General features: G+C 45.3%; 1 protein-coding gene across 3 annotated transcripts in view; it reads left to right on the top strand.

Annotated features, from left to right (window-relative positions):
• LOC135370018 (homeobox protein cut-like) overlaps positions 1 to 21,710 on the top strand; it is a 340,306-nt gene that overhangs the window by 36,615 nt on the left and 281,981 nt on the right. For all 3 annotated transcript variants that reach the window (XM_064603684.1, XM_064603685.1, XM_064603683.1), the window contains exon 3: positions 19,863 to 19,973. In XM_064603684.1, the coding sequence (XP_064459754.1) occupies positions 19,863 to 19,973 (111 nt within the window). The remainder of the gene's footprint in view (positions 1 to 19,862; positions 19,974 to 21,710) is intronic.

Here is a 21,710-nt window from a genome sequence, read left to right as displayed (position 1 = left end):
ATATCAGTTGCTTATTTGTTGAGAGCACACGTAATGATGCTCCTTAATAAATATCGATAATCTATAGGAGTCTCTCGGAGGAGGAGAAATGGAGGGCTTATGGCTTTTGTCTCGCCGTCTTAGCGCTTGAAATAGGGAGATAAGCATTGATTAACTCTCTGTCTTCCGCTACACTATTATCTAAAATTGATTTGCAGCCTTTTTTTTTTTAAATTAAGGACGACGTTACTGACATGTATCACGTAGTATTTATTCTTTTTTGATTATGGCTTAGTTCTTTTTGATAAAAAGTAAGCGCTCTCATGTACTTTGTTCTTATCTTTTATCGGTGGTTATTGAACTCGTAGGAATAGCTTTAGCCATGTACTTAGCTGCTGAGGTTTCTGTGAGCCTCCTCTGCGGCACCAAGGGTCGGGTGTTTGGTATTGAAATGTTCAGTATAGGCCTTACCAACATTTGAGCGGTAAGAAAATGATGATTTCCCTCAGTAAGAGAAATCGAGGTGTGTCAGCCTAGTTTGGCGACATGTTGCACGTACCGCGGGGTAGGACTGCGCCGATAATTTCGTCCACCTTGGGTTCTTTTGACGTGAGCCGGAAATCTCTGACACACGGTGCTGCAAGCAGTGTTTACCTCTCCCACATTGCTATCGTCCTCCACCGGGATTAAACCCGCGATCTTGAGCTTAGCAAGCCAACACGTTACCGGCTGAGCAACCGGTGCTTTGCCTCTGGCATCTTCTGGAGGAAGTCTCGCTGTCTTCTAGGGCTAGCCAATCGGGAATCATCCACTATAGCTGTTCCGATAACGAGTCTTCGTCTCTGATCACGGTCAGGTAGTAGTGACCTTGAGTGAACACCGACAAAATTGTCTATCAAGGGGAATACCAGGAGGAAGAATAGCTTACGCTTTATTTCTGTAACCAACGTAGACATTAAGGTAAAGGGAAAAGCACTTCTACGGTCAACAATACAACAGCACTTTCGCTTTCTTCTGGGCAAGCTTTCGCTTGTCCCATCCTGCAGTTGGCAATACGAATACAACGGCACTTCTACGGTTAAAGGGAGCCAGCCAATATGGCTGGTCTTCCACGATGATGCCAATACATATTCTACGGTTCAGGGTACTACCTCCATAGGTGGCTCTCCTGCTTGATGGCAATACACTTTCACAATATTGGCTTGGCCACCTTCGTCGCCACCTCGAGCCATAGTGCGATTCTTCTATCACCACCGCCGTGTGGCCACTCTTGTAGCCTCCACAGCTGGACCCTCCCGTTGCGCTACAAGGTGCGCAAATTCGGTGGCCTGCTTTCGTCCCGTCCTGGCTTCCTGGTGACCAGATTCGCCTGGAAAGTTGAACCTACCCGTGACCGACTGGGACGCTGGGGAGTCGTACCCCACACGCGTGTCCCGTGGACTTTCGTGAAGCCTTGCCTCATCTGCGTTCACCCGACGGCCACATGCGGATCATCAGTCTTGTGGTCCGCCAGGTGCCAAGCAGCGGGCAACGTGTCTCGTAGTCAAGGCACTCCAGGAAGAGCTCTCTTCAAGTGCTCACCACGTTTTCCTACCGGGTCCTTGCGGGACTATCGAGTACATTGGTACGATTTTCTCATTCCACCATTTCCATTTTTCATTGCTCAATCCATCTGTATGTATCTCATTAACACCTGTATATAACCTGTACATTTAATTTTTTAGCCGTAGCATATAGGCCTCACTTTTCCGTCACGTTCACACGTGTTCATTCGCACACTAGTTTTAAAAGCCACGTCTTCGTACCACCTGTAATTAAGCGACCCATTGAACACATTTTTCCCACGCACAAGCATCACAATACGTGCAGTTAGTGTCAGTGCAAAGGGGACTACCTCCATAGGTAGTTCGCCTGCTTGATGACAATACACATTCCAATATTCCCCAATACTAGGTAGTTCTCCTGCTTGATGACAATACACTCCCAAAACGGTCGTCGGGGCTGTATCGCTTGCGGTGCTCTCCTCGGGAAGAATCCCAATACTCGCATCCGTCCCACAATTGGCAATGCAATACACACGCATTCATAGGTGTTTTTTGCCCTATCCTCCAAGTAGGAATGCAAGGGGCTTCTCCTATTTCATGACAATACACACGCATTCAGAACGTTTGTTTCAATTAATCATTGTGGCCGGATTTTGGCAAATTTTATGTTTCGTCGGGTTTAACGCGCATCTATATGTAGTCTCATGACATTCTTTTTCGTTTCTTTCTCTTCATTCAATTTCTCTTATCGAATAAAACGAGTAATATTGGGCGAACGATCGAAAGAATTGAGAAACTCATCAAGACTGCTATATCCATGGAAACATCGATACGTCATTATCGATATTTCTGCGGATTCTCACATATTGGAGACAAATATATCGATACTTTTCATGATACCTTTAGTATCAACGGAAAATGGAATATCGATGGTATCGATGCATTCTCCTACTGTGGACGAAATGGAAGATGGTAGCCGTGGTCAATGCAGCCAACTATTGAAGGCGTAAGGAGAGGGGCAAAGAGAGTATCTTCTGTTGTACGTCTAATCCACGAGACGCTGCGTAGCAGCAGAACATACTTTTATTCTGCTCATACCGAGCGCTCGACCCGGCAGCAGCATGAAGAGACGCACACAGCAAAGCAGGCAGCTTGTCTACCTTCTGCGCGGGGGCGTGGCCCATAACATACCGGTGCTAACCTTGAGTGTTATCACACAACATCTTCTCCCAAGTTCTAGACCGACGTCAGGGATTATCATTCACATCGATATGTATAGTCTGCTCTAAGTGAAGTTATGCTTGGTTTCGATGCAGTTTCGATCCATGCAAAGTTTTCAATGGAAAACTACACATTTCTGACTCGATGACTCCAACTCTAGCAGTGGGTATTCCCTGTACTTTCAGAAGCAATGAATCGTAAACAACTTTATTTTAAGACGGCGAAAACCTTTACCCCTTTGCTTTTATTAAATAAACTTTCGCTCTCATTAGCTTGCCCTCATTTACGCTGCGCATAATAACCGACCCTTACTGATTGTAAGTAAATAATTGTAACACTACTAAATAGTTGTACCAATCGAAGTAATATAAAATACGTGCGTGTATATATATTCTTAACCAGAGCTGTATGCGTTACGGTTACATGACTCGGAATTTAGTTACATAAAAGGTTACCGAAACGAAAATGTAATTTGGTTACACTTACTCATTAAATTTAATTAAGTTGCGCTGAGTTACTTCAGTCGGTCCGGTAGCCAGATATTACAGCTTCTCCCGAGACATATTTAAAAATATGATTATTCGTGCCAGAACTTGATAATTTGCGTAAAGAATTAAATAAGAAAAATGTTACGCGGAACAAAAGAGCTGCACGAAGGCGAGGAAGCAGATCTAACATCCACGTTAAATTGGTCGCTGACTAGCAATCTATGAAAAGCCGTTGGTTGTGTGTGATCAGCACACGAACAGTTCTCGTTTTAAATGTATGCTACGAGACCAGCACCAAAAAACAACAAAATTTATTTATTTATTTATTCGAGATCTTTGGGGATATGACAAAAGGCAGCCTGACGCGGCCATGCCACCACATGGCCTTTGGAAGGGGACACAACATGACATCATAAGCACACCAGAAAGTGATTGTCCCGCAGTGAGGATAAAATGTAATTAAATCACAGTTACGGTTACTAATTAATTACAGCTACTATCTACTTCACAGTTCCGTTCGTAATAAGAATGACTAAGCGTAATAAATTAATAGGATAAACGTACGAGTGAAATATATAAATAAAGTGTCAAGAAAAAATAGCGCATCGAACTAGTTTTGACAAGACGGGACTCAAATGCTATCTAAGTGGAATATATTTACGTTGGTACAAATTGGAAGGGGGCCCTTTGTTGTCGGACTACAAAATGCGAGCGCGATAAATTTAGCGAAACGTCTGAGAGATAAATCTCCGTAACGTCATCATTTCGGCCGTCGACTGTCACGCTGCATGATAAGGAAAACTACTTTTCCAACTTTTGTCTATCGTTCCACATTCATTTGTTCTTTCGAAAGATGTATAAAAAAAGACATGTGCGTGGCACTGGATGTTTCGATGCAGGGGCCGTAAGATGTGTTGACGATCAATCTATCCCGAAACTTACTCCGAACGTTCTTCGTTCAACGCGGTCCAAATTCCTTGAACGGATGACATAGGAAGATGATTATGCATGTAGATGTAGGATCAAAAAACGCGGAGAGTTTTCTCGTTGTTATCGCTGTGTTGTGGCACAAAAAGCGAGCGACCCATGATGTTCTTTTATTTTGTTTGTTTCTTCCAACGTATGCCCAATCGAGAATAATTAAAAAAGACGAGGGTCTTTGTAGATGGCCCATTGAATATTCGACAGACTGGTTTCGAATTCAGGCAGCGGATACACATCAAGGGGTTCTGCTCGAGTTAGTTAGTTAGTTAGTTAATTAATGTTAGTTAAACAACGAAAAAAAAAACTTACGTTCAACGCCCTACACTCTTAGAAATGAACTTTACCGCATAGCACGCTCCTAGCCAACCGTCATCTCGAATGATATCGTTATCGGTCCTGATTTGTTGAAAACGGGAGGCGTACGCCTTTTTTGTGACAATTATGAACAGCATAAGTGTCACAAAAAAGGCGTACGCCTCCCGTTTTCAACAAATCAGGACCGATAACGATATCATTCGAGATGATGGTTGGCTAGGAGCGTGCTATGCGGTGAAGTTCATTTTTAAGCGTGTAGCTGAGGTGAACCTGCACTCTTAAAACAGAACATCACCACATAGTACGCTCTTAGCCAATTGTCATCCCGAATGACATCGTTCCGTCTCCTGATTTGTTCGAGACAGGAGGCGTACGCCTTTTTTGTGACAATTCTGTGCATAAGTGTCACAAAAAAAAAGGCGTACGCCTCCCGTGTTCAACAAATCAGGGCAAAGAACTAATGGCATGATGTTTGGCTAGGAGCGTGCTATGTGGTAAAGTTCTGTTTTTAGCGACGAGATACGAAGCTAGTGCACTCTAAAAACAGAACTTGACCATATAGCACTCTCTTAGCCAGTCACCATCCCGAATGACATCGTTCTGCCTCCTGATTAGTTAATACCAGAAGGCGTACGGTCCGCTCTTTCCACAAATCGGGAGTGATAAAGTTTTAGAGTGTGGAGATGTTGTTATTTCCATTTTCTTCAGCTGGACTTTCGCCTTCTCACAATGTCAAAATTGCTTCGTCCATGGTCAAATCCAGCCCAGCAACGCTCTGCCCTAAAAGCACTTGTAAACTTTTTCGGACACTGTAGGACTTGGGTCTTCACTATGAGGTATTCCATTTCACTTCTATTTCACCGCCAACAACGGGGTAGAGTATCGCCCCTGGTGATCGCCCATGAAACTCTCCAATCATCATCATCATTAAAATAAATTGTTGCTCTTTCCATTTTGGTATCTTGTCTTTCACACGTATGTATACGCCATCCCCTACAAACATATAGACAGACTATAGTTTCATATATCGACATCAGAAGCCCAAATCGCTCCAGAAGTATGCTTTTCGTCGTAGGTAGTCGTTAAACGATTCCTGTTACTCAATTCGTTTTGACGCGCTCTTTCAAGCACGGAAAACTGATCCCGTGAGTCAAGTGTACAGTAGGTAGCGTTTGCGCAGTCAGACATGCAGTGCTTTACACAAAGGAGCCACGAAGCAACTGTGCGTCACGGGCCGACTTCAGGGAGATTGGAACCCGCCATCACCTCCAAGCAACTACAGTTTCTTTTTTTTTTAATCGCTAACTCTCTGTTTCATTGAGTTCTTGAAAGTAACTAATCATCCGTAAGCGCTTAACCAAACTACCAAGAAAGCTCATTTGCGAAACATTCCGGACACAGTGAGCTCATTGTGCACTTATAACGGCGGTCATTACTAACAAAAGACCTACGACGCCATAAAAACGGCAGTGGAACAAAACAACTACCGCCTAAATAGGCAGCCGTCCCTGCTACACCCTAAACATGCGCGCCCACTAATAATAGACTTAATAATATATATAAAAAAAGCACGAAAAGCATCAGCGTCAATAGCCTGTGTACATCCTGATACTGGAAAAATAATCGAAATAATGGCGGCCGGGGGGAACCAAATGATGCTTCATTGACTCCGTTAACTTTTAATCGTTAACGGTCGTTAGCGCAATAGTCGTTTCGCCGATTATTTTCGGCAGCTAGAAGAAGGCTATTTTTATGGATGGCAACATCCCGGAGTAATTAAAACTTTTTTTTGTACCTTGTTTGTTTGTCGTTGCCGCGTAATGTCTACATGGGGCCGATAATGTTGCTCTTACTGCTTGATCATAAACAGAGGAGGAAGGTGTTATGAGGGAGGGAGGGCTTTTTGAGTTGAGCTCCGCATATTTCTCCCGGATTTGCTCAAACTTCGCTCCTGATTCCTCAAGTTGTTTGCACAATTATGCGAGATCTACGTAATGTAATTTTGGCTTAATGTAGCTGCTCATATGGAAGGGCTATGTTACTTACATTCGATACAGTACTGACGAAAAGCAAGCAGTGAAGCCTTCTTCTTTGTTTCACACAAGCTTTCGTGTAGGAGGCTGCTCTTTTTTTTTTTTTTTTTCGCACCTGAAGAAATGTAGCCTCCTACATGAAAGCTTGTGTGAAACAAAGAAGAAGGCTTCACTGCTTGTGTTTCATCAGCACCGTCATCTTTTTGGACGTCGACTGTATCCTTGTATTCCCTCTGTCGGTACAGTATTTAAATGTGACGTAGGGTTTTGTGAAACGAGCATGGTAGAACGAAGGCAAAAGGAGCGAACGCGGGACAAGACTCATCAAAACCGACATTGAAAGGTGGCATATACAAAGGCAGAAAGGGAAAACGGAAACCAGTCGCCGCTAAACATCGAATAATCTTTGTGTCTTTGTAAGTTGGGCCTCGCCTCTGTGACACTCTTATCGTGGGTGAGCCAGCTTTACAGGTCGCCGTTGAAACCAAGCAGGGTGTTCAACTCCAGTCAACGACGGGAAAAAGTAAAAGAACGAATGCCTCGGACCGCGACACTCGCGAACCTAGTTTTAAGTATTTTCACTAGCTAACTGTTCCACGAATGTTTAAGAACGACGACGCGTCAAAATTCTCCTTAACAGATTGTATGTCCTCATGATGATGCAATTTATTTATCGTTCACACGGGCGGTTTTTCTTTGTGTAGTATTAGCTACTAATGGTCATCGTCCACATTTTCGCTGCTTTCCCGCTGCTTCACAACTCTCTTATGTAGCGTACCCTTCTTCCGTGCTATACGGTGCCACAAGCAACGTCAAACTATAAAGAGTTCAACTCAGATGTCCTAATTTAATGGTCAATATTCATGAGGAACGGGGCAGGTGCAGTATTTGCTCATACGGGATTGCGGGAATACTTGGGGGATACATTTTTTAGGGCATCATACGTTCTACACGCAGGCGCTCTCTTGATTGCAGATGCTTCTCCCTCTTAAAGATTGTCGCGTGCTGTGGCCAATTTTAACCAAGTCCAACGTATCTTGAATTCGAAACGATTTTCCTTTTGTATTATAAATATTCTTCGATTGTGGAGAAAGGAATTGCTCTTTTCTTTTTTTTAAAGGAGGGATGAATAATCGAACATATGTACCAGGGTTCTTATCGAGGGAAAAACCAATTTGAGAGCGAGATATGAAAGGAAAAAGGGTCATTTCGGGCTAGGACTACTCCCTCCTTTCTTACGCGCTTGCATTACAAAATTGTATCGTGCTTTTGTTCGATTTGTTCGCGTGGAGACAAAAATTGTCTGCATAAGAAAAAGCCCCCGTATTAGTTTGTTTTCATCTAGAAGTATGTAACTAAGGTCACATTAATCGCGACTAAATGAGTCCGCGGGATTTTCAGCGTGGGATTGGCTTTGGACGCCAGCGACATGATGGCAGTGTACAAGTTGGTACGCCATCGTCCGTCAGCGACCGTTGTAGAATCGTCAGGATGGCGAAATCAGCCCGCAGACGTCGTTCACCCAGGGATCCTCCTTCGCAAAGGTGGCTGTATCTGTAGTAGAGTGCTTAAAGGAACATTTAGGGTTGCTGGAAACAATGATTATCTCACTCTATCAGCAGCGACCCTCGCTCAACGTATCAGTGCGAAAAATTGAATTTACAAAAACGGGCTTTGTGACGTTGGAGCCGTTACGTGACGTATAGAAGCACCCCTGTCGGGACCTCACGTATTCTCTTACGGGATCCCTGGGAAAGTTTCTAGAGCGGGCCAGCTACACGATGATTGTTTTTGTCCGCGAACGCAGACGTGCAACACGCCGGAGCCGAGAATTTTTGTCTTTCTCTGGTCCTTTCACGCAACTCGAAGGTGGTACACCAAAGAGGATGTTGCTTCCCTCGATATGAGAACGAGGGTGTCTGACCCAGGGAAAAACAGCGAGACATCTGCACGTGCAATCCGTCAAGTACTTCCCTACGCGGGCTTTTCGCTGGATACTCACGCAACCCGATGACAACTTTGCTTCTTTCGTCACTGCATAAAAACGCGTTACTAGGAAGGGCCGCAATTTGTCTCCCAACATCACGCGCAGACGTCACGCGATTAATAGTCCTTCATAGTGGTTCGTCTACCGCTTAGAAGAAATAGTCTTCCAAGCTTTGCACTTTTGGAAGAGAGCTTCCTGTGTCTTCACGCGGACGAATCCAAAGCGAGCGTCAACCACGTGTGCGGTACAGAGTTCCATAACTTGAACCACTAATTATGTCTATCGTGGACAGTTCGAGGTACGAAGCAAAAACATGCCAAGTTTAAGTAGCTACTTCCACTGCGCGTACATAAACACCGATACAGTATACCCATATGGCGGAGGAAATTAACGCGGTAACAAAGACAAGATGACGTCTTCGTTAATTATCACTTTTTGCGTTACGAGAAAAAGATAGATCGGTGACTTCACTCTCCAAGTGACCAACTCCTAGGCGCCGTAAGCCGTTCTTGGGACTTACAATGAACGGGGGAAAATTAATGAAGCCCTTCCCTGCGACACTTAAGTTGATCCACTCTCTCGGTTGCCCCAAAATGAAAAATGAGGATCTTTTTCGAGAAGACCAACATCATATTTTGAGCGATCTCTCCTCGGGGAATATATGGGATAAATGAATGTATAGGTGAGAGGAAACTTGGGCATGGGTTGGCCATCTATCCGATAATGTAATCTAGAGGCTTTTTCTTTCTGTTTTGCTCACATTCTATACAAAGTGGTCCGCCTTAATTTTAGCTCGTCAGAGATAGAAGGGTAGGCTGAAAAAGGCATAAATATTACTGGGCCTTTTTCAAAATCGTGTCTATTAACTGGTCAGCCTCTAAACAAAAATTTAAAAAAAAACGAAAGTATATTGGCGGTATAAGAAGGAGAACCGGTATAATAAGCACTTACACTTTGAAACGCGCCTGAAAATAATTCTCACCAAAAATGTGCGAAATAGTAGCAGAGAAGCATCGGAGCCTTCTATGATGCGTGCTCAATGGATTACCAGACCAGACGGCAAATTTCGTAACATTCGATTGCCTAGACATGATGGTTGCTACGTTTTCTCGCTTCTTTTTTTCAATTGACAAAAGATAATAACACTACAGTTGCAGTGAACTGCACTTGACCAGGTCGCTGATGAAATGTAGTCAACTGCATGAAAGCTTGTACGCTAATAAGCGGTAGTTTATATTTTTATCACTCCTGTTGACCATACTGAGCCAAGTTATTTCTTTTTAAATTATCCGTAAATAGCGAAAAGAACAGATGAACCCATCAGAAACGAACATCGTGTTCAAGAATATTAAGCAGTTCAGAAGAAGAACAGTCTGTGTTCGAAATATGGTCGGCTCTCGTCCTGAGGCAATTCCCTTCATACTTCCTTGCAGGTTCGCTGGATTTCTACCCGTCTATGCAAACATATATACGTTTGAGTGCTGCACTCGTGTAAGTGATACACAGACTTTGGACTTGGTTAATTTCGATCGTATTTACTGCCTGGAACAGGCGTAATATTTTCTGCTTCACGCGAATATTTCGCAATTTTTCGTAATTTTTTGCGCTTTCTTGACGACCGATACCGATACTATACCGATGAAAACCGATGTACTTGGAGTACGAGCCTCTTGGAGCGTTGCATCCAAAATGGCCCCGCGCTAAGAAACGAAGGATTCACTGTTTTCTTTTTTTTTTCCAAAGTTAAGCTGAAGTAAAATTGCATATCGCATAACCAATACCGGCGAACAGAAAATCATCTGGCCCGCGTTGATCAATTCCAAAGCAGCGCTGCATGACTCATCATTTCGTTTTGATTATCTCCTCCTCTATTTCCCGATTACTCATCAGCCCCAAATGATAATAAATGACTGCCTCGTCTTATCCTATAGAATGCTCAGCAACAAAAACAACGCGACTGGGGGAGCTTTATATTATTCGGGGAGATCCCGACGGCGTAAAAAGATATTCCCGCCTCCTCCTCCTCCTCAATCGGAGAAAGAAAGGAAGGGAGAGGATCATTTTCTTTAGAAGTCGCCAGTCGGCGCCACGTGTCTGGCACGAGAACTGCGCAGCAAAAACAACGAGGGAGTGACGTAACTGCGCTTTGACTTTTGGCGCCAGATTAGGTGCCCGCCCAAAGGTATCTGCAGAGCGTTGAACGTTCATCTGAGTCCGCTTATACGGTCTACCAAAATGGGCGTTTATCTATCGTATCATTCTATGTAGGTACATCATACGATGCTCTACTATTTAACGTACACGAGCAATTGCCGAGAATTTGTTGTATGACCTACCTAAAAATCAAAATGAAGGTCCGCGAAGCGACGTCGATTTTTTCCCCTTCCCAAGCAGATGTCATCGCTGCTGCACTTTTGAATTGTGTAATCGTAGATCTTCTCTATATCTGTCCATGTTTGTCATCGCCCGAATTGCCTTGCGGTGCTAATACGTGATCCCAAATAGACTGAAACACTTTACTACGTGACAGCCTCCCGTTCGAGAAGAAAAAGATTTTCGGTAACTGTTAGGCTACTTAGGTTACGTAGGATAAACAGGCAGGTTGAAGGGACGCGGCTCTGTTTATTCGACGAGTGATTAGCAATGAAGAGGGCGGCGGCTTTGTTTGTCCACTCGCATGGAAATCTGCATGCGAACCTCGTGGCAAATTGATTGCAGGTAATGAATGGTTTTCTCGTCCGGTGCTGTCCTCCGTAATTAATGGTCTTCGTCAGACAACTGGTTAGGTCACCTGTTCATTTTACTGGATAGACGGCGTAGTGGAATTCTGAGTTCCTTCTATATTATCACGATACAAATGTCATAAAGCCGTTAGCAAGGATGCCCCTTTCCGCGTACCTGCCGATCGTCTTGTTACTTAGATATCTCGTCTTTTGAAATCTTCATTGCACTTATCTTCATATCTTGTTGGAATTTTATTCCTGTCTATAATTGTTAACCCACCATTATGAAGAGGCACCGTGGGCACCTAATTATATTCTCTCGTTGAAGATAGAAATACGCCCGGGAAAAGTGACATTTATTTATTTTTAGTGAAGACGTCTTGTTGTTTCTATGCGATCTTGAATGGTGGTGTTCGCATCATCATTCACGGGTGGGAAAAATCCGATTTATCCCAAATTCTTGCGGAATCGCGTGTTACTCAAAGACGTCAGGTCCTTGCAGTAATGCCCTATTAACTAAGCGTCATATATCCGAGAAAAAGTTACGTTCACAGAATACTGCACTGACGACTAATAGTCGTATTTTTCTTCGTCCATAGAATGAAATTGATTAAATTTAAAAAGGAGGCTCAACCGTGCTTACTTTTAGTCACTCATCGGTCAAGTGATTCTTCGAAGCATTTTTTTAGTAAGTTAACTTTCATCCTTTATACTTGTACCCTTCCTTCACATCTTCCCGCGAACGGGGGCAACCTCCAAATCCAACATAATAAGAAAAGCAAATAAGAGAGAGAGAGAGACACGCTCGCGAACACGGTATTTCCCTCGCTCTCTCAATTCTTCTCATTGCACTACTGTCTTCGAGACTCATTTATCATGATCCGAAACGTCGCTTTTTTTCTTCTTCCCTATTCCATTCTCGCTCATTTAATGAAATATCTTTTCCGTAGCCCCTTTTTTTAGAAAAGGCATCAAACAAACGCCCTGCTGATATTGGACGCATTTTGAGACTCATTAAACGTCGCATTTTAGTTTTTATTAGGTTACTCGCTTTATTAACGCTATTCTTTACAACATGTGCGACTGTGTTTGAAGAAAGGCCGTTATGAATTGCGTTGGGGGCGGGGGGATTTATTATTTTCATATCCATCCGGAGTGCTGAATGGATGCGTTTCAGAAGAGAAAGTTTTTCGGAGAAACGAAATTGAACTTGGGCAACAATGCAATCAACATTGTAAACGTTGCTGTTGTCTGCTTATGTATGAAAAATAAGGGTGGCAGGTTTTTATAAATGAAAGATGGTGGCTTAATATTGGTTGTGAAAGCGTCGCTTCAGTTCTCATCCTTGTCATGCTGCTCGTTCGTTGTTTTTCTTTTTTTTTTTTCTTCCGCCAATTAGGTTGCTAATAAATCGTGTAATCTGCATCGGTGCTAAATCTCGCTGTCCTTCATGCTTGGTTTTACTGGACGTATTTCTTTCTCTCTTCTGTCGCTCGATTCGTATATCTCAGTCATGTCAGGTGAATGAGTGAAGCGAGAAAGACGTTTGTCACGTTATAAGTTCATTCGCGTGATTCAGTCCAAGTGAGCGGGTTCATGTCGGAAAAGAGGCCCGCACTACGTCCTTACTACCAACAAATGGCAATACTTTAGTATGTGAATACATCCTACTACGCGGCCAGCGTATTGTAATTCCCATGTCGCTGCATGAAGAGATGCTGCGCCGCATACACGAGGGCCACCAAGGCATTGTTCGATGCAGACAGAAAGCGAACGAGTCTATCTGGTGGCCGGGCCTCAGCAAGGAGCTGGCTGACCTTGTTAGAGCCTGTTGCTGTTTCGCCCGCGAGGAGTACAGAACCTATGGTCCCAACGGAGACACCTTCCCTCCCGTGGGAAAAAGGTTAGAGTGGATTTATTCCACCTAGGGGGAATGGAATATGTCCCGGCGGTAGATACCCAGAGGTGCTGCCCCTATCGAATGTTTGGTCTTCACGAGCTGTCATTTTACGCCTGAAAAGCATTTTCGCGAGGCACGGCATTTCCCGAGAAGTGGTGACGGACAACGGTCGAGCGACTGACTGAGGACCCCAATCTCGCGTTACTCAGTCACAGGAACACACCTGGACCCCAACACAGCTTCTGATGGGGCGGCGTTTGAGGAGCAGGGTACGACTTCTTCCTCAACAGCTGAAGCCTAATGTTCAACACTATGGGTGGAAAGACCGAGACACCAACGAAAAGAAGAAACAGAAGACGAACTTTGACAGGAGACATCGCACTCGTAGTTTGCCGCCTCTCCAGAAGGGGGAATCGGTTTGGTTGCCACAACCAAAAATCCAAGGAACTGTCGTGGATATCGGTGCCACTCCACGGGCTCTGTTGGGTGCAGACATACACACAAGAGTTCGTCGACATCTGATACGCAGGGCTAACGCCCGTTCGGGATACGCAATACATTGAACTTCCCGAAACACCGATTCCTGTGGCGACTGCCAGAGAAGACCTGGAGGGTGAAGTCTATCAACGATCCAGATATGAGGATCCTGGCCCGATCGTAACTGTCCAGCTTGGCGGACAACGGCCCCTAACAAGATCTCGATATGGAAGGGTATCCAACCTCCAGACAGACATAGTTACCCGGTATAAGCTGTTTTGGTTTTGCATTTAACCGGTTGTGTGAGCTTTTTTTTTGGGGGGGGGGGGGGAGGGGAAGTTGTAGTGTTAGCTCCGTTGCTAGGGGAAAAGGAAGACGACGTTGACTGGGTGGAGGAGCTCGTGGGGATGAATAAATCATTCAGTTCTAAACCGTAACGTGGCTGGATATGTCATTTTCTTCACGCTACAGAGGCGATTACGCGGAGCACAGTGTAGGACTACACGTTGCTTCGCGATCATAGCACGAGATAAGAGTAGCTGCATATCGTACGACGTTCAAAAAAATCCGAGTAGCTGTGCAACCTTTGGTACTCGCAGCTGAAATACAGCGACAGCAACTTGCGGAGTTGAAACGAGAAAGGAGAGCCCGGAGCACCGAAAAGGAGAGCACGACAAGCACAGGCAGACCAGCGTAGAAGAGCCCAAATGAGTGTAGAAGAGAAGGCTCGAGATGCAGAAGCGGACAGAGAACATGAACAGAGAGCACAACGAGAAGGAGAAAGCGATATCTGCGACGGACAGCGCACGCACGCTATCAGATGCTCAACTCCCCATATACAGCTGGGCTCGGTCGGGCTCACCATTCCGACTGGAAAATCATCGATATAATCGTTAACAAAAAACGAAGAAAGTACCCAGCCACCACAATATAGACGGCACAAAGATTCCAAGAGTTCGGCAACAACGAGTACTGGGCCTTGTTCTGGATGACCACAAGCAGCAGTTCTCGCCTCCGCTTTTTTGCACTACCGGAATGCGCAGAGAAGACTGTGTGGGACAGCTTGGGGCTCTTCGCCGCGAGCAGTACTTCAAGTCCACAATGCACTTAAAATCTCAAAAATGCTGCACGTCCTGCCCTTTTCTTAGCCCAGTGGATGAAGAATGCAAACGCTGGAGCGAACTCATCGTGGGTGCCTGAAAACAGCACTTGGTCTCCCGCAGGCGGATAACAACATGTGAACACTGAAAGAATAAGGAGCTCTCCGCCCTGCTGTAACCAGAAAACTCCTCCACCAGTTGGACCGGCTGAGAAGCACAACCAGGAGCAAATATCATAAATGGTCTAAAATCCCATCGTCAACCTACTCCATACTTTCTCCCGCTCTCTCCTCCCTCGCTAATTCCACAAGTAGGGCGTAACACCTCAAATACCGCACCTGCATCGAAAGCGAATACAGAAAACACTTTTCCCGGACGGCTCAGTTCTTCTGGGCTCTGAATGAAGCACGGCAGCGTATAAGATTCCCCCCCTCGACATCTCATCGTCAACTGCGGAGCTATATAGTAGCAATCCTTCAAGCCCTCTCCAGACTGGAATCTATCCGTCCGCATCCGACAGTATTATTGACAGACTCACGCTCAGTACTCCTTCGAGTACAGCTTCCTACTACACAAGATCCACTAGCATGAATTGTCCGGAACAAGTTGCACGTCCAGGAACAGCTCCACAACAACATAACACTTGAATGGATTCCGTCCCACGTGGGCATACAGGGCAATGAAAATGCTGACCAACTGGCGTCAGCGGCCCACAACCACGCAGCAACACTTGAGGCCCCTGCGGACACCAAAGAAAGCATAAGTAACTATACATTCGGTCAATCCACGATCTCGCCGTCAACACCACCACCCAAAGCTCACCCCCTTGCCCTACCAAGGGAAGAAGGCAAGTCACTGCAATCCACCGACTGAGCGTTCCTCTACAAAATCGGGAAGGCAGGCTCCCCTTTCTGCGACACCTGCGGAGCAACTTGAGACATACAGCATATCCTGTTGTACTGTAGGAGTCACCACAAAGAAAGAACCTCGCCCAAAAAGACAGCTCCAGGCCATGGGCATCTCGGTGACCTCCGTGAAGGATATCACCCACCTTACAGCATCATGCGCAACTAGACGCAAAGTACGTCATCTCCTCCTCCGGACAATTAGAATCACTCGAATCCCACCCCCTTAACCCCCTTCGTTTCTCCCGTTCTCAACCCCTCCTCAAGGAAGCGAACAGGCAGACCTCGTTTTCTCTTCCACATTTACGCCCCCCGTCAGCTATCGCTGTAAAAATGTACAAATCGTGATTTACAGAATGAATTTGAGAGTATCGTAATCAGCCCTCCGATCCAGACTCCGTATCTCTGTCTGTCAATTATATATCAGCAACGTGACCGAAGGAAACAGCCGATAAACTTGTCTTGTTTTCGGAAACGCTATCGTGAAACGTTCTCCTAATACTCGCTATTGTGTGCTACCCATTCGTTCATATTGAACCCTGAGATTGAGGAGCACAGATCCCAACGTCTCGAGTTGGATCCCGACAGAGGACGACAGCATCCTGGTGCGCATTATAGACCTTCGCGAGAGTTCGTATGTATAGTTGACCGTTTTCATTCTGTCAGTTTGCTGAGCAGTTTAAATGCTTCAAAACAAAGCTTACGACGCGTTTCAGTTCCATTTGGCCGGCATTTTCACCCGAGTGAACTGACACGCGAATCGATCAGCGGGATTATGATTCATCGCAATTAATTCCCAGTGGAGTCCCGCACGTGCGAGATTCCTTCCGATCGCTGCTCGACCAGGATTCCAATTAGACTGGAATGTTGTCGTCGTGTTCCGTCGACATTCCTCCGGACCCGGAGGTTTGTGCGGTTACCACGCGGTTAAACCCGACCGATTAGTTTGGTTCGTGGCTGCTGTCACAGTACGGGATTAGCCCAGGCGTGATGCTTGGGACGGCAGATATGTTATACCACTGTCGGGATTCGCGATGATTGCGTAGCTGGCAGCTCGCTAAATTACCGATTGTAATTTATATCTCAATGTGCCATAGAAGATGGGAACAAAAAGTACGTAACCACCAATGAGTTCATATACTGTATGATAATAGCTCCCTGCTCTTCGAAGCACGTAGCTAGCACAAGGGACCCGTATACACCACTTGCGAACTCAGCGTCCGTCGCTGGAGGAAAAAGCCGGCGCTATTGTAGCCGTGCCAAACTCTAGCTTCCCCACTATAGAGACTAAAATGAATTGCTCAGTATGTTTCATACTCCTCCCTTTTGACTGGCATATGGCCATTGATAGACTGTAATCACACCTATATTCGCTGATGGTGTGGGCGAGGACATTCTCGGTGACTCGAAGCGAAAGCTAACAACGGCCACCTTTCGCAGACTTTCTTAAAATCCCGGCCATATTCTCTGTTCTCTCGTATTCATTTTCCTTACTGTGAGCAACATGAGTTGCTGTCAGCGGTGAGTATTATTTTGCTCGTGATGGGATTAGGATGTACATATTGTAATTTAAGGTGTTACCCTACCTCGGCTGGGCAACCATAAACAACTCTCCTTCCCGCCCGCTGAAGAGAGGATCCAAGACCCAAAAAAACGCCAATGGAAGAAAGTCGGCATCGAAACTGTCACACCTACCCTATGCCATCGTTGAATGCACGCGGTGAAACCATAACGCTACACGTATTTCTGTGGATTCTTCCCGGAAGACACGATTTCTTATATCGCGGAACAGACAGGCCTATACAACAGCACATAGCAGCTCATATAGGCCCATGCGAGATCCCAAAGTTCCTCTCGATTTCGGGGACTACTGATTTCCTTCTTTTGAGGACTCCAGGTTTGAGTTGTTAGTTGCGTCGATAATGTCCTCCATAAGGTTCAAGCTATACTGAGAAGGAACGTGCATTTCAGCGCCAACTCTATGGAGGGAAAACGACCGACCGCTCCCAAAGTCACTTGTTCAGCATGCTGCGGAAATAGTGCCTCAAAATTGAACCAACCAAGAGGCAAAGTGTAGTACAGGGGCAGGAAACTTTCGGAAATAGACAGTTTCTTTTTTTCTTTTCTCGTAAGCCATGTGAGCAACATAGATCCCGTTTTTGCGGGTGAGTTGTATGGCCTGGCAGACATTCTCTCCAAGAGAGTACATAACTACTGCTTAGTACTGCATAACTAGTTGCTTACTTGCTATGGATACTTACAAAATACGGGCGTAGTCCGACCTCTTTTCCTTTTCACCTGATCGATCGTCAAGCCCATAGGTTTTCCACGTACGTAGTACCTTCGCAAGGAGAAATCGTGCGATCCATTGAGATATGCGAGTATCGTGTCAGGATGAATATATTGCTGGAGGTGACCCATGCCGTGTCTATTTTATCGGCTCTTTTCAACAGCGGCCTCGTTATAACCGAATCGCGTGCTCCACGTGCAGGACCAATATATCGAACAGGGCGCAAATAGTGGCGCCACGCCTCGATACATTAGACAGGAGACATTTCCTGCCGTTTTTTTTTCCTGAAAAAAATTACGCTTGCAAAATCGAGAAAATTGTATTTTCGATTTCTCGATTTTAGCCAGAGAGGTGGTCGTTACCGTCTTAATTTATGAAAACTCATCCTCGTATACTCATGCAACCAGTTAGCAGCGAGGCAACGCAGTCGGGTCGGTTTTCTACTTTCTTTTCTATTCACGTGTTCTGGGGAAGCCTGACTCGACTGTGTCTGGTCTCAAATCTCAATTTTTTTTAATTTTTCAATAAATCAATCACAGTGACCACTTATTTCTTCATACGCTTGGCCATTTCGGTGTCTCTTTTCTCTGTATCACTGCACAGCTCATAGCTAGAGGTGTATGCGTATCCTCCCGACATCCTGGTTTGCGGATCGAAATATATAATGTTTTGAAACCGCGCGCCTCTGCGGAACACATAGATATCCGCATGGTATGCGCAAATAAGCGTTAATGTCTCTGCCGGCGTTCTCTGGCGAGACACAATACAATTGAATCCAAAATGGTGAGCCATCCCTTGCATCGCTGTTCCTTAAACCGCTGTAATTGAACAACTATAGATGATATAACATTCCTCCGAGTTTTTGTACGCTGAAAAGTAAAAACGCATAACAGTGTAGTCAGGCTTATTATTATTATTATTATTATTCTCCTGCGAATGCTATGATCGCGGATGTGCCGATATACTCAATACCCGCGTGGATGCGGACCCTATACGGTCGCGGACATTGAGTGCGGATGCGAAAAGAGGCAATCCTATCCGCGCTCATCTCTACTCATAGCCACGATTGCTTGGCGGGGCTAACGTGAACGTGAAAAAATAAATAAATAAAAAAGAATATAAGCCAAACCTGGTCGAGATGAGCGCTTCGTGCCAGTGACGATCGTACGTATCGTACGATTGCGAATGTCGGTCGAGTGCTCTGAATGTACGGTGGGAGTGTAAACCCCTCCACAGCGATACTCTGCGTTATCCTTGGTCTGACTTTGTCATCCAACTTCTTTCTTTAGTGAGCACAGAGCACGCCGCCAACATAGTAGATATACTAGTGAGCTTTAATGCATCGTACGCTATCGCCTTTGCGTACGTAAGGCATAGCGTTGGTGGTTGATGCGCACGCGCTAAACATAAAGAGTGCTTCGCGCCGTGCTCGGAACCAGCACACTTTCCCTTACGTACGCGAAAACGATAGCGTACAATGCACTAAAACTCACTATATTGCGTTCTAAAAGAAAAGCATCGGGGCTGAAACTCGTGCTGAGCACCTTGTATTGAAAGGAGTGCCAGGTACCGAATCGTCGATCGCGAATCGATCGTCACCCGTTTCTTGCTGGATATTCAAATTGAAGTGGCGCGACCAAACACTATCGTGTTGTCCCTTTATTGGTTCGTATCGATCGGCCTTTATTGGTCCTTCCGGGGGTACTCGAGGATGTACAATCGATTGCGCATGCGTTGTGGCCCCATGTTTTGAGAGAGCAGATTATTCTTCAACAACATATCTCTATGCTTGAGAATGGGAGAGAGAAATCTTGTCGCTACGAATTGTAGCTTGTGGACTTCTCTGGTGAACTTGCGCTTACGTTTATTGCGGTATTTAGCGGGAAAATACTTTTTTTTTCTTCTTCCTATTTCAGAAGGACCTGGATGTGACAGCGACAGAGCTCGTGGACCGCCAAGAGGCGAGCGATGCAGCCAGGTCCACATTGGTCCAGCTCTGTCGAGATTTCAAGAAGAACACATCCCAGGTACGTGGTTCCACAATCGCTAATCCTCAGCGAAAAAGAAACCAGCATATTTTTTCTCGCGGGTTTTGCCTCGCAAGAATGTTGAGCTCTATCGATGTAGGCACACCAGTTACTTCTCGACACTGTTGACGTTTGCTAGACGACCCCTGTGGACTGATGTTCAGAGAGTCCCCCAATGATCTTATATTACTTTTACAATCCCAGTTGTATCTTCATCCCTGTAGATACTACGGGGGCCAAATATTGGGGCCCCGTTTGTTTTCCACGCGTGCACATCCCATTGTGGGCTACCTATTACATCCGGTTAAATACGGCGCCCGCTTCCTTTCACTGTTTGCAGACCAGGCGTGACGTCAACTCCTCCTCTTTTCTCTCTTCTTAAGCGGGAGGTGGCGATATTTGGTGGTTTCACTTTTTGTTTCGTGCAGAGAGTTGAAGTGACGTGAGAGTGTAATGAAAACGTGTCAAGGCTACGGCAATTTAAGGACAAAGAAGGTCGAAGAGTTTAGTAATTAGGAGGATGCTGTAGCGCGCTTAATGACTTTTGATCATCAAGGGGACATCGAAGGAAGACAAAGAAAAAAAGAGCACCCCGTTCCTCGAATGGTACTAAATTTCGCAAGGACCCGAGACACCAGTGTCACCATGTTCGGGTGGAGAGCAGTTTATTGTAGCGCATCCTCGTGACATTTTCACCACCGAACAAGAATTCGATATTCGTTCACAACTACATAATGTAGCAGAGGTCTAGTATTTTTAGAAAGTTTCTTGTTTTCTCTCTCTCTCTCTCTCTACTAGACCTGGAGTAGCTCTACTACCATATATTGATATCATATAATATCATATCTTACATAATGTAAATTTGAATGCCGACATGAAATGCTCCCACAGGGATGGAATTCTCAGTGTCCTGGCAAAGCATCGGACCTGATTCTGTGGCCTCACACTTGATTTGCCCATGATCATGAGCGAATTCACAGTGGTGTCTATCTGGACCCGCTACAGAGCAACAAAATTTGACACGGAGACACTCGCTGAAAGGTCTCGCTATTGCTTGTCCTTACAAGAACCGAAAGTGACGAGAGTGCCTCTTTGGAGTCCGGCTAAATCCGAGCTTTCACGGTGGAGTAAGAAAGCGTGTTCCGTCGTGGTGCTAGTTGATCTCAAACGACGTCTTTCCAGGAGATGGAGTGATCCATCCTTGCACGAGCGAGCCTGGATATAACGAGTTTTTCTATGTCAATTATAAATGTGGTTTTCCATGCTAAGTAATTAACCGCGAAGAAAGGTCTCGGACTACCGATACCAATTTGCGTAACTATACAATTCAATTGAAGTCAACGTAAAAAAGTTGTCATATTTTTATTTGTTCCTCATTTCTCCGATTGACTTCGGGAATCGATCCCGCTCCGAAAACGTCCAACTTTCCGGAATATAAAACTTGGATAAACACAGTCCGATTTTCCCCCAAAGTAAAAACTGCGAAAAGTACAAAACCCCCAAACACCTCTGAGAGCAACAGTTGGGTTCTTCCCGCGTGTTCCACATGGCGCTGCTAGCTCTTTCTGTGCCCCTTTCGTGCCCAGTAAAGCGTTGATCTATTGATTTATTCGAAATAAAAAATATCGAGATGCGAGTCCTGACACCCCCGCCCGAAAAAGGACGCCACCACATTCGTCTGCTCTACGGGGGTTGGGGTCGGGGGGTGGGGGGGGGGGGGGCGATAAAGCACGCAAG

The sequence above is a fragment of the Ornithodoros turicata genome, chromosome 10 (genome assembly GCF_037126465.1).
Source record: "Ornithodoros turicata isolate Travis chromosome 10, ASM3712646v1, whole genome shotgun sequence".
Lineage (NCBI taxonomy): Eukaryota > Metazoa > Arthropoda > Arachnida > Ixodida > Argasidae > Ornithodoros > Ornithodoros turicata.
Note: the sequence above shows the minus strand (reverse complement) of the source record. Positions and strands in the feature narration are given on the sequence as shown.